Below are 13642 nucleotides of genomic sequence, written 5' to 3' on the forward strand. Positions count from 1 at the left end.
ACAGTGGCTGAGACATGGTGACAGTGGCAGACACATTGCCAGGACTCTGCAGAACTTCCCAGGAAACCCTCTCTACCTCAAAGACTAGAAATAGAAGACAGCAATTAGAAAATATCAAATCTTCTCCCCCAGATGAAAAAAATATTCAATGTAAATATGTATATGTTAATACTTTTTTTGTCAAATGTCTTCTGCTTATTTCCTTACTCTGCTTATCCTTACGTTATGTTTATATCTACTGAATGCAAAAATCTGAGTAAAGTATTTTGGTTACCTAACCCTTAAACAGCTTAGGTTGAGTGATAAGAAACTGGAATTGTATAAATTTTTGGCAAGCCATTTTTTATCACTTGGATTTCTCCCCGGGTGACACATTCTATCATTATTACTCCTGCTCACTGTTTGTGTGAGGCTTAGGGGTCACAGTTGGAAGAGCTCTGTTGTAAGGCATGCCAGTGGAGACAAATGTTTCATCTGAAGTGAGGTTTATAACCAGCTGTTCCTCAGTGTGGAGTGAAAGAAGGACACAGAAAAATCACAGAATCTTTGCAGACCTGATTGTCTACAGCTACTCTGTTGAGTTCAGTACAATTCATCTTTATTGACATCAGAGAAGGGACCAGATGCAGAGAAAAGCCAATGGAAGAGCTCAGGTGGGCTTGTTTCTGTACCAGGTACTAAAGGCTTCAGAACTGTCCCTGTCTGTTTTGCCTGAGGTTTGTGCTGGTCTGAGAAAGAGCCCGGGTGTTGCTGCAGTGCTCTCCATAAATCAAGGGCTGTCTGTACCAAAAGATGCACCGGTACATTTTGGGGTGTAGGTCACACCCAGGAGTTGCCAGCTCTGCTGTCTTGTTGTCAATGACTGCTCCAGTCATGCAAAGCAAACAGAAAATTTAAAGCATCTTAAACAAAGGCCAATATAAAAACTATATTCTTTTTCTATAATCTATTGCTTTGGGTAAGCATACACCCTCTGAAATTTCCTTGAGCCACAGATTTTTCACTCCTGCATGCTAAAAGCGTTTGGCACTGCTCAGGGAGGGCCAGGATACACCTCCAGCTGCACCTGATGGAAACGGTAGGAGTTTCCAAAATGCTTGAAAATCACTTGTGCATAAGGATGGGGGGGAGTTTGAGTGATTGAAGGCTTTGTAGCTACATTTTACATTCTCCCCTTTTACAGCACCGTTGAATTATTTTGTTTCTGTGCATAAACAAGAATGATAAAGAGATTCCTACCAAAAAAAGTTGATGTTCCCATGACCAAGGTGAAGCCACATAATTTCTGAGGCAATTTCACCTGGAGCTTACAGCAATCTACCGGAAACAACAGAGGGCCTGTGGCAATGAGGTGGTTGTTAATTGCCGTGGGTGTTAGGCATTGATGGCTCTTTGTTGGCAACCGTTCTAACCCAATTATGTTTCTAAAGTGGGACTGAAAAGCATTGTAGGGAGCACCGTGTAAACGGCACTGAATGCACTGAGACTGAGCGACCTCCCAGAAAGACAGACAGGTGCCAGCTAAAGCCCCATATGATTGATTTTGCACGGCTAAAATGGCAACCACAGACATCTGGTTTTGCCCCAGTTATAACAACAGAAGCAGTGCTGGGCTGGTGAGTTTTGTTTCCCATGGAAAAGGGCCAGCATTTGTGTCCAGGTGCCTGTGACCCCGAGTGGCTGGCACCTCCCAAAATTCAGAACAGCACAGGACAGCTCCCAGACCCAGCCTGCTTCCACTGAGGACCAGGACAGCCCTGGCAGTGCCAAGTGCCTCCTGCAAACTGGCATCAGGAAACTGGTTGTTGCTGTCTTAGTTAGAACCGCAAGGCTGCTTAGAATGATATAAAAATATTGCATTTGACTATCAGTGGGGGAGCTTTTGCTTTTCTGTGAGTAAAGCTTTATACCTCCAGCGCTAGGAATTGAGCTTTAAGTCCTGAAGAAAGCAAACTCTGTGTGTGTATAGACATGAATATATGTGACCTGTGTTTAGTACTTGGGCTTGTTTTAATGCTGGCCTGGCACTTAAGTCAGAGATTTTTCTCAAATGTAGGTATAGCTATGGAAAACAGGCCAAAGCCAGCACAAAGAAACTAAGCATTTGATTGAGGGGTATCACATGGGCAGGAAAAACCTTGCAGCTTCAGGAGTGGTGGAAGAGAGAGTCAGCTGAGCATCTTATGATGTTTGCACTACCCAGCAACACTAGTGTGCTTTCTAAATCATCTTGTAATATCAAGTACAGTGTTTTAGTTCTTTGCTGCTGCAAGGACAAAATACCATTATTGCAAAGATGTAAGTCCCAAGATGGGATCCCTTCTACCTGTTTCCTTGCCACTAAGATCAAAATCTTTTCTCTTTTGAATTACTTTGAATTATTCACAGTTTTACATGGGACTCGCACAACGCTGTGATGTGGTACATGGGTCAACCCACTGAGCAGTTTCAGAGGAAAAAGAACTGTGTAGGAGTTCAAGTGTCCTTTGCCAATGGCTGCCTCTTATTGAGATTTTTTTTGGGGGGGGGGGTTATTTCTTCAGTCTGCGCAACTACGCAATAAAGGACTGTATGTGTGTTAATTTATGCAGATTTTTTCTACAGAATAGAGCTTAATAATCTCTTAGTTATAAGAACTTTGCAAGAGATTGAAGCACAGAAGGTGTAAAGGAGAGGTGTTACATTATTGCTACATCTGAATGTTACAGCAACCATCGCTAGTTCTTCTTTGTGTAGTGTTTATGCCATATAATCAGAAGCTCTAATATAATCCAGAAATTACCAGAGCTGTAATGTATTATCATCCGAGTCCCTTCACAAACATGACTCCCCTTTGTTTTTCAACACTGTGTTACTTTTCCCTGTAAATCCCCCAAATGGGTAGATATTCACTCCATTCTAAGAGCCAGAACTGCGGGGCGGAGCAGACGGGGCTGAGTGACCGGGCAGGGCAAGGGCGGCTCCCGAGGCCGGTCCGAGCCCGCCCGGGCCCGGCCTGGCCTCTGGGCCGCTCTGGCAGGACATGTGTCCTTCCCCGGCTCTGACATAACCGCACGGTCCTGCCCGCAGCACGTGTTCCGCCGAGGCCCTTTAACAATCCCTCAGCCTGACCTGGCTGTAATTTTTATACACGTTAGACCAGAGGGTGGCAGAGACAGACCTGGCCTCTCCTCCTACGTTCTCAGCAAGGGCAAACTGCAGAGGCGTGTGAGCGCGGCCCCGGGGGTGCCCAGCAGCCGGGGCTGACACCGCTGCGGGCCCGGCGGGGGCAGCGCGGCCCCGGGGGTGCCCAGCAGCCGGGGCTGACACCGCTGCGGGCCCGGCGGGGGCAGCGCGGCCCCGGGGGTGCCCAGCAGCCGGGGCTGACACCGCTGCGGGCCCGGCGGGGGCAGCGCGGCCCCGGGGGTGCCCAGCAGCCGGGGCTGACACCGCTGCGGGCCCGGCCCCGTGAGGGAGCAGCACCCGCACTTCTCCTCCGCGTCCTCACGGGGTAGAGGGAGGGGTGCCGCCACGCCGCGCTCTCTGATTGGCCACTTCCCTCCTTGCCGGTTCGCCGTAGCCCAATGAAGACGCGCGGCGGGGCGGGGGGCGGGCGGGGATTGGCTGAGCGCGGCGGTGGGCGGGGCGGTCGCCGGGCCCGCGCGGGGGAGCGGAAGCGCGGCGCTGAGGGCGGCGGGGCCGAGGGGGCGGCGGGGCCGGCCGGGTGCGGCGCGATGCGGGGCGGCCGCCGCCTCTTCCCGCTGCTGCTGCTGCTCCTGGCGCTGCTGCCCGGGCTGTGCCACGGCAGGGAGGCGGCGCCGGGCGCCGTGACTTGCGGCTCGGTGCTGAAACTGCTTAACACCCGCCACAGCGTGCGGCTCCACTCTCACGAGGTCAAGTACGGCTCCGGTGAGCAAGGCCTGGCCGGGGAGCTGGACAGTGGCGGGGCCGGGGCTTGAGGGGCCGAGGAGGCGGCGGGGGGCAGGTCGTGCCTGGCAGGGAAGTGGCGGGGGTGGGCGGCAGTGGGGGCTGTGGGGAGGCGGAGGACGCTGGAGTGTCCCGAGGTTCTCTCCGTGGTGCCGAGGAAGCGGCGGGCCAGGGATGGGTGTAGGGCTGGGCTGGGGACACGGCACGGGCGGGGGGAGGCTGAGGCCTGTGCGACAGGAAGATGTGCCAGCTGCTCTGTGGGCCCCGGAGGCTGGATGTGACAGGAGCGCTGTGCCCTTGTCCCTGAGGTAAGCCCTGCTCTGTGTCAAGGCCCCCAGCAGTATCTTGCCCGTTCTGGCAGCGAGGTGTTGCTCTGATGGGGATCACGAAGACCTTGATGGTATTTTTGATAAAGGTGGGATGTGTGAATAGTACCTGTCATGGATCAGATTTTTTTCTTGTGTTCACCATGAACTTTGACAGTTTGCATCTGCTAACACATGCTGTGTTTCACTGCTTGCATCTGAAAGGTGATTTGGTACCTGCATTCCTTTTGCAGTCAGTAAATGGACTGGGAGAATTAAGCACCTCATAAATGTGACAGCATGACAACATTAAAGCAAATTTCTGTAGTTTGCTCATGTCTTTTTGAACTGGGGAAGGGAGATAAGTCTGGTGTCATTTAATTTTATTCAAACAGGAAGTGGGCAGCAGTCAGTGACAGGAGTTGAAGCTTCAGATGATGCCAACAGCTACTGGCGGATCCGTGGGAAGAGTGACAGCAGCTGCCAGCGTGGGACACCAGTGAAATGTGGGCAAGCCATACGCCTCACCCACGTTAACACTGGGAAAAATCTGCACACTCATCACTTCCCATCACCACTCTCCAACAACCAAGTGAGTTGGTTTAAATCCTAAGCTTTTGTACAAGTAGTGCATGCTATTGACAATAGTCTCTCCAGTTATTTGGGTTTTTGGAGAATCAGGCTTGAGTACCAGCTGCCAGAAGCAGTATGTCTGTGCATATCCAGATTCAAGTGTAGGCTTTTCTGCATCTTAAAATTATGTATTTCAGTTCTTGACAAGGGTAATATAGTATGTGCCAGCATTGGTATTTCACAGTACTTTTAACAAATCTGATTTTTTTTTTCTTTTTCTGCACCGTTGCTGCTGGGAAGGCTGTTCTGAAATGTTTGGTGTTTTCTAGATGCAGGGGATTGAGTATCTCCCTCAACATTGTGAAGATTGCTCTAGAGCCTGGCAATTACTCATGTGTTATAACATTAGGCATTCCTATGTCCGTGTTCCTTGGTGATCCAGTCTGTTAGTCTCAGTTGTCTTCTTGCTATCCCTATTTCATTTCACTGTTCCTGTTTTTCTGTCCTCCTTCCACAGGAAAACTGAACTGCTCTTGCAATCATACTTAATTATAATTTTGTACATATCTAGAAGAGGATAATTTCTAACTGTAATTCAGCCCCAGAACAAATACTTCTCCAAGATGGAAAATCTCTTCTAAATAATGTAGTTGTTGGAAGATTTTTGTTGTTAGTCATGTCAGTCTTCCATCAGGCTGTGTAGATAGGTTGTTACATTCAAACTTGGAAGCTCTGACTCTTTGTGGAAAAATTCTTTTTTCACCATGAGTAAAGTGGCTGAAACAATAAGGTTCAGCTCTGTGTAGGGTGTCTCAATAATCTGATTATGAAAAGAAGTGATGGAAAAATAACGTTTCAAAACAGTTGTTTAAGGGAAAGATTGACTCTGAAACCATCCCTGAGTTTCATTTTCAGTGTAGACACTTCATATATTGTCATTAAGGTAAGAATGTTCAGCTGTCATTGTGGGGTTTTGTTTTGTTTGGAGATTTTTCAGCACTTTTTGCTCAGATGACAGGTTGGAGTTTGTTGGCACTTTGTGTTCAGATTGTCTGGTAGAGCCTTACTGCTTCTGCCTTCAGTAGCTGTTGGCAAGGCAATACAGCAACACTTCTTTCCCCATCCCTGCCTTTAACCCTGCTGACCGTGCTTGATGTGTGTGTGTCCTGGAGGTGTCTGCTTACCCTTTCACTCAGGAGGCTTGTGTCTCTAACAGGAAGTGAGTGCCTTTGGGGACGATGGCGAAGGCGATGACCTGGATTTCTGGATTGTGCAGTGCAGTGGCACTTACTGGGAGCGGGAGGATGCCGTGCGCTTCAGGCACGTGGGCACGGAGGTGTTCCTGTCCATCACGGGGGAGCAGTACGGGCACCCCATCAGGGGCCAGCGGGAGGTGCACGGCATGCCTGCTGCCAACCACCACAACTACTGGAAAGCCATGGAGGGAGTCTTCATCAAACCCAGTCTGGACCCTGCAAAACATGATGAGCTCTGAATTGACACGGGAGCCAAATTGCTTCGTTTGACTCCAGTGTTTGGAGATGCTAATCCTTGGTCTCTTCTAAGTCCTGCCTTGCCTGTGTGACTGATCTTCTGTGTTACTGAAGGGCATTAGTTCATTCTAGAAATGCAGCACTTCTCTGGGGAGTGGCTTCTGCCAGGTTCAGCCACTGACATTTATTTGGTGAAGTCCTTTCTGAATTTCCAAGCTTTATTGGTGAAACTAGTTCATTCATCTGTTAGGTTTTGTTGTCATTTGTTTGCTTGTTACTTTTTCTCGAATTCAAAGGAAATGAAAAAATGAAAGTAGTACTTTTCTCTAGTCTCAAGTACAATGAAACTTTGTATTTTGTAATCTTTTTCCAGCTATAATTAAATATTCAGAAACTGATTTCTACATCCTAGTGAAAGATTGTTATTGATGAGGAGATGGATTGTGTGTAGAAACAGAAAAATGGTTCTAAAATATGGTGGTTTTTGAATGACTTGCAGTCAACTATTTAGTCTTTGAGTTTAAAAAAGTATCAAATTGGAAATTGCATCCAATGTCTTATGAGAGTTTCAATCTGTATTGTATTGGAAGACTTGAAAATATTGTGTATGTTGGAGTAAGAAGACAAAATTTTAATAGTTTTACTTTGTCCAAGAAATTCAGATGTTCTGGTAGTGGTGGTACAGCTGATTGTCCATTGGTAAGGCTGCTCTGCTCTATGAACAGGTGCAGAAAACTGCTGCTTGCTTAATTAATATTAGAATTGTACGGAGTTTCTTATGGTGTAAAGGAACAGTTAAATTTGGCTTACCTCTGTGTCACTCTACAAGATCAGTATGACAATCCAGGTGAATAAATAGTGAGGCATACACCTCTGTGGGGTTTTTATGTGTGAATCCAGAAGAGCAAAAAAAAAATCTGAATGAATGGTTTGGTCGTGGATTTCTGACAGAGTGGTATGCAGTGGAGTGCTAGCAAGGAATCTTCACTGAAGTTGAGAATTTCTGTGGAAAGAAATTAATTCTTCAGTGCATTTTTTACACAGTGTTTCTGGTAATACTGATTAAAATTCAAAATACCATGTATTTGTGATTTTGTCTCAAATTGCAAAGCTCAAGGAATGAGTGAGAAAAGTCAGAACATTCAGGTGTTCTTGTTTCCATGTGCAAATTGTTTACTGATTACAGTGCTCATCAGTCAATCAGTTAAAGAAGCAGGAAACTGATTTGCTGCTCTTACAGCTGCAGCTGGGAGCTGCAGTGTTGGTGTTGTGTTGAGAGGGTGCAGTAGGCAGCTGAGCTCAGCTTTACAAATCCAGCGGGCTGCTCTGTGCTCCTCATGCAGGAGTGCTGCCCAGGCAGGCTCCAGGCTTTATTTAAGGATTTCCTGCTAGGGAAGGTCTGTCCAAACCCTATGGAAAAAGGAACCTCTGTAACAGCATTTCTGTGTACCTTGCTATTTTTCTTCAAAGGAAAAGGTAAGAATGTTTTTCTAGTAATTTTTGTTGCATGTGTGTATTCAAGGATTGTAGGCGTTTTGAAAATTAGGTAGACTGGCTTTTGCTGTTTTGTATTAGAAGTAAACTTTCCTGTGATTAATATTTCAGGTTTGCTGATACTCTTGACTAATTGGTATTGAGGTTATAGCTATAAAAGGATAACTATTTAAAAACAAAACAAACCTGCATAAACAAACTTTTCCCTTATTAAGGAGAGCTTTCCTTTTGAAGGTGGCATATACATAAACACAAAAAATGTGATAGCATTTGACAGGAGGAAGAAATAGTCTTGGCAATGAGTTTTCTAAGTTCAGTAAGAGCTACACCATATGGGCTTAGTGTTTGTGCACCTGTGGAATACTAAATTGGCTGAGAAGGGGTAGAGCTGTGGGGCTCATCTGGGTCTGTGTGCCAGGTATCATCCCCACCCAATGCCTGTCTGTGCCTGGATGTTTCTGTCCTTGGCAGAATGGTTTTCAGTCTTATTTGTTGTGCTTGAGTGGGATCTCACTGGATCTTTGGCTTTCTGGTCTGGATTTGAACCAAATTGGTTTGGTGAAGCTGCAAAAAAATGATTTTTAGTCCTTATTGCTTACTTTCTTATGTTCTGTTTTGAAAAATATTTGTACCTTTTGTTTCTAAAAAACCAAGCTGCCACACACAAATATACTCATGAATGCCTTATTTAAAGACATGTTCAACAATATTCATGTGAACTGAGTTTCCTCCACTTCTGATTCTGACCAAAGTGTAAAGGTCACTTAGCCTAAATATTTCACTTGAATGTGTCACAATAGTTGGGGGGATTTTGTTTGGTTGGGATTTTTTCCCCCAGTTTTTGTCACTGTAAGTGGTGGTCTGAAGGACTCTCAAATAAGGCTGGTTGAAGTACACCTTACTTTGGAAAGGTCTAATATAGTACTTCAAGAACTACTGGTACTCCTAGCATGCTGAATTCTGGCTGCAAAAGTCATGTTAATGTAGGAAATGCAGAAATTACAGCTGTGAAAAATGATGGCTTGTGCTTCTGTGCAAGTACTGAGATTTCAGAGTGTGAGTCAGGTGTTTTTATTTACTTTGGCTGCTCATAATTCAACTTTTCAGTCCTGCCCCCATGGGTGAGTGTTAGAGACCTGGAGAATCTGGTTTTGTATTGCTATGTGGTGGTGTTTGTTTTCCATATGATTTTACTGTCTAAAGCTGTTGGGGCTCTAGGGTAAAATCTGTCAAATAGTGCATTTTACACATATGTATATTTCTAGTTCAATATGAAATGACAAAGTTCCTTAGATATGTTAATTTCTAGGCAAGTGTGTGCCTACAGATATTTTTACTCTATTTCTGGAAGCTCTTTAAAGCTCTGTACAACTGCTCTGCATATGAACACTTGCCACACATTTTGACTTTTTGGTCAGGATGAATGAAACCTGGGTTAAGTTTTTCCAAGGTGCTGGAAGGGATGTGTTGCTCATTGATTCTTCATTCTGAATGTTGAGGCTAAATATAAACCAGTGTTTGTATTCAAATGGTATAACCATAATTTAATTTATTGTGTTTAGGAATACTAATTGGGTATATCTGTTCTTATTAGGTTAAATTTGCATATCTTTTTAAGGAGAAAAAAAATACAGTCAAAACCAGCCTGTAACAATGAATCTTACTCAGCAGTATTTGTAAGCCTGTTAGTTTTGCTGAATCTTCTGTCTTGTGCCTGCCTTCCCCAGCACTGAGGCAGTAGCTGACAGTGCAGATGCCTCAGTTTCACACCTGGCCCAGACAGGCTGAGCTGTGGCAGTGACTTCTTCCAGCAGCAGCATCCTGCTGGTGTCCGACTCCTGCTTGGCATCCTTGCTGCCTCTGTGCTAAATTCCCTGCTGCCAGCTGAGAGCCTGTCAGAGATTTGTGCACGTAGGGTGTCTCATGCTAATGCCCCTTTCCTAGTTTTGAGTTTGCATCTGTGCCCTTTTGGTTTTGCAATTTTCTCTTTAAAAACGTCTCCCGTAATCCAGCCCTGGGCCACCAATCAATTATCTTTGATAATTGCTTCATAACATGGCTGTTTATCAGCTGCCTTTCAGGAACTCATGTGTTTGGGGTTACAAGACAGCGCTTGTGGTTGTGTCATTTAGCTTTTTAAGGAAGCAAGAAAAGAAGTTAAACAGGAATATTTGAGGCTAAGGAAGTGCTTTCCTCTTCACTGTGCTTGGTTCTATCCTGTGGGGTGGGAAGCACAGGGGATGGTTTTCTTCCTCAAGAATAAAACATTCAACCTTACCAACCTGGAGTACGTAGGAAACACAAAGGAAATTTGAACATTACCTTAGGGTTTATTATGTATGCAGGTCACAAACAGTAATAAACTTTAAGCATTTTGAAAAACCTTAGGAGACTAAAGGAGTAAGTATTTAATACCCCTTCCTTTTCCTTCCAGAGATATTCTAAGCATCTTAGTGCTCCCATATTTATAAATTCTTTGATAGGGTGTGTGGTAATTACACATAATAATTTATTTTTATTTTCTGTGCAAAAGAGGGAAACCCAGCATTAGCTCCTTCTCATCTGTTTCCTGAATCAAACTTGCTGTAATTGCAGTAATGCATGGAAATTGATTGAGACATGGTCAGCCAATTCCTCTGAGGACAGTACTGGTTTATTTTGGGTGTGTATGAGCAAGGAGGGGATATAGTGAGCACCTTGAAAAGTAGACTTCAGCAGCTGCACTGTTCAATGCTTCAGTCTATTTAAATTGCTTCAAACTGAACTGATTATAAAAACCTTTTTACTATATTTGGTATTGTGCTAATTCTAAATTAGCATAAAGTTCACAGTGAAATGCTGTGATAGCTCTGATACTGATTCAAGCTGCTGTTCTGTGAGGGATTCATCTGTCTCCTGTCCTTTGGGAAAATGGTGTCCTGCTTCATTAGGATAAGAAGTGTTAGAAGCTGTATGACATCTCAAGGGTCCTGAACCCTTACGAAACACATTACAAATTAATCAGAATGTGTACAGTTTGTAAAGCTGTGTGATTATTTCCTGTGTTCTTTTTTTTTTTAATGGTAAAAATAATGTGTTGATGGCTTTGGCTGTGTGGAGGACTGTCGAGCTTTGGCTCGGATCTGTGGCTCTTTGCTTGATCCTCGTGATGGTTTTGTATTTATCCACCTCGGCTTCATTTTCTGGGAGTACTCATTATCAGTACAAGTGTGTGCTGTACTGAAAATCAAAGTAGGTGGGGTGAATCTAAGTGCAAGTCAAACCACAGCTGAGCATAAGACGCAGTAGGTGCCCGAAGTTATTTTTCTTCTGCTGATGCCCTCGCAGCCCCATCTCTGCAGCCTGGAAGGGTCGGGCTGGCTTCAGCCGCCCTCCGCGGCTGCCCGGCTTAGCCGGTGCCCGCAGACAGCACCTGCAGGAGAACTTCTCTTCTGCGCGCTTAAATGCTGCTGGCTACCCTGTCCTGCCTGGGGAGCAGCCCTGTGGGTGAGCTGGATAAAACCTTGCGTGGGGTGGATGCGGGCGGGCGCGTTGCGGGGAGCCGCGGCCGCTAGTGAGCGCTGCTCCTCCGCCTTTGCTGCCTGCGAGCCGCGTGCCTCCGGCAGCCCGGCAGGGCTTCAGCAGCCAGCTTTGATCGCCGCAGATTTATACTCTTCGGGGGGAAACAAATAACATCCGCTTCCCCCGCCTTACACTGCTGGGGCGATCAGCTGCTGCAGGACCGCCCGTGCGGCCGCGCCTCCTTAGGTGCGCTCTGCCAAGTCGTGTACTGCTCGGTTATTAGAAGGGAAGTTTAAAGCATTAGCATAAGCTCTGAAGCGGTGCTTCAAGCGTTTCTGTTTACTATTTTTCTTTAGGATCGTTGAAGTGCGGCCAAGGATGAAGTCTGTTTGCTTACAGTGTACATTTAAGGCTATTGTCTGTATTGTGAAATTAAATACCGGTTTCTGCTCGGTGGGGGAAGAAAACGCACAAAAGGATCGTTAAAAAGGGAGCTCTCCTTGTCCTGTCATGTACAAAAATACGCATTGCATTTCGCAAGATCTCGACAGTAAAAGCTAAAACGAAACTGTCAGTTCCTAACTAGAATAGGCTGCACGTCAGTGGTAGTTACAGGAACACCTCTTACCCCCAACATAGCTCACCTGGCTCTCCTCGGCTCTTGCTGGACCGCTTCCCCTGGAGTAGATCCTGTGCCATCCGCCGAGGATTCCCTTTGGCATGAGGATGAAAGCCGAGCTGCCATCTCTTACCGACACGATATCGCTTTGCGCGAGATTTCTCCCAGCCACGCTGCGGGGATGCCGCTCCCGCTGGCTTCGTGGGTCACCCACATCGCAACCCACGGGCTGTCCTCAGTGGGGACAGCAAGCGGCGGCTCCAGCTCCCCTTCCTCCCAGCGCAGTTATTGCCGAGGGCTTTGTTCACGCGCCAAAAGAACGTTTGGGTTTTTTTTTTTTCTTTCATGTCTGCCTGACGGTGCAATTTGCGTTTCTCAGCATCCGCTGCCTGCCGATACTCCTTCATGTCTAGCGGAAAGATGCTCTCGCAGGAGCCTTCAGGGATTCCGGGTACCAGTATTAGCGTGCCAGCCGCTGCTAACGGCGATCCTTGGCTGCTGGCAGGAGCCCCTCATTCTCGTAGAGAAATTGTTCTCACGGCTCACTCTGCCACCATCCCTCTCGTCTCCTCTCTGCCGGGCACGATCGGCGTCTCTTTATTCAGCCTCGCCCGCCGCAGCGGGGCGTGGAGGGAGCGGGGAGGTGCCACGGTGCGCGCCGGCCCCGGCGGAGCCCCGGCCGCGGGCAGAGCCCGGCCCCGGCGGAGCCCCGGCCGCGGGCAGAGCCCGGCCCCGGCGGAGCCCCGGCCGCGGGCAGAGCCCGGCCCCGGCGGAGCCCCGGCCGCGGGCAGAGCCCGGGCCCGGCGGAGCCTGGGCGCGGCGCTCTCCCGCGGAAGAGCTCCGGGGCGGCCGGGAGCGGCAGCGCTCGGCCGCGGGGCTGACGGGGCTGCGCTGGGCAGTGCCGGTGTGCCATGGGTAGGCGGAGAGGGCGATTCCTCCGCTGTCTGCACCCGACTTCCTCTGCCCAGGCGGCAAGTTTAAAGCTCAGTAGCTCAAGCGCCCAAAAGGCTGCAAAACCGAATGGTTGTGCCTTCTTGTGCCGAGAAAACACAGCGGCGACTCAGTCAGTACCTGCCCGGGAGAGGGAGCTGACAGGCTCTCGGGGGCCCTGAGTGCTCATCTCGCTTCAAGGACGCTCGGAGGCCTTAGTGCATAGGGGTGTTCTAATCGTGCTTTTATACGGCTTGTGAGAGGGCTTCCGGCCCTGTCCGGCTGCTGACACTGAGAGGAACACGCCGTAATGCATTCTCAGCAGTTCCCATCCTTGTACAAACCCATCAAGCTCGGTAGCTGGCTTCGGCGGGCACATGGAAGGTGATGCGGGAAAATAATCGCATAGGCAGTTTTTTAATCACCTGTCTACTCCCCTTGTACCCTCCCTGCTTGTTCAAAACGGGAAGGGTCATGACGCGTGCCAGCAACATCTTACACTGGACTAGCGTTGAGTGTGCTTGTGACTCCATTGCCAAAGGGAGAAAATACAGAGCTCTTACAGCATTAAACCTGTGCGGGTAAAACAGACCTCGAGAAGTGCAGAATGCAAGGCTTCTCCTGAAATTGCACCCAAGGGAGCACCATCTGCTCTCTCTTGCAAATATTATACTTTTGAACACATTACCTCTGCCTTTGCTGGGTGCGGATGTGCAGATGATTGCTGTCGAGCTGCAGGCAATTTTCTATAAAGCTGCACAGCAAAACACGTTTATGTTGTGCTGCGTTTCCTCAGCAATACAAACCCACGGTGAGATTGG

The 13642-nt window shown here is 47.6% G+C and overlaps 1 protein-coding gene and 1 long non-coding RNA gene across 2 annotated transcripts; one reads left to right on the forward strand and one right to left on the reverse strand.

Moving 5' to 3' along the window:
* Positions 1 to 3548: 3548 nt before the first annotated feature.
* SDF2L1 (stromal cell derived factor 2 like 1) lies at positions 3549 to 6675 on the forward strand. Its single transcript, XM_064392354.1, has 3 exons — positions 3549 to 3888; positions 4607 to 4803; positions 6001 to 6675. Exons 1-3 carry the CDS (start codon positions 3564 to 3566, stop codon positions 6277 to 6279), a joined length of 801 nt encoding a protein of 266 aa, XP_064248424.1. The 5' UTR covers positions 3549 to 3563; the 3' UTR covers positions 6280 to 6675.
* LOC135282518 (uncharacterized) lies at positions 6567 to 12741 on the reverse strand. Its single transcript, XR_010348650.1, has 2 exons — positions 11917 to 12741; positions 6567 to 7280 (listed from the first exon to the last, which is right to left on the reverse strand). It is a non-coding gene; the product is annotated as an uncharacterized LOC135282518 (long non-coding RNA).
* Positions 12742 to 13642: the final 901 nt, after the last annotated feature.

Source organism: Passer domesticus, chromosome 17 (assembly GCF_036417665.1).
Source record: "Passer domesticus isolate bPasDom1 chromosome 17, bPasDom1.hap1, whole genome shotgun sequence".
NCBI classification, from domain to species: domain Eukaryota; kingdom Metazoa; phylum Chordata; class Aves; order Passeriformes; family Passeridae; genus Passer; species Passer domesticus.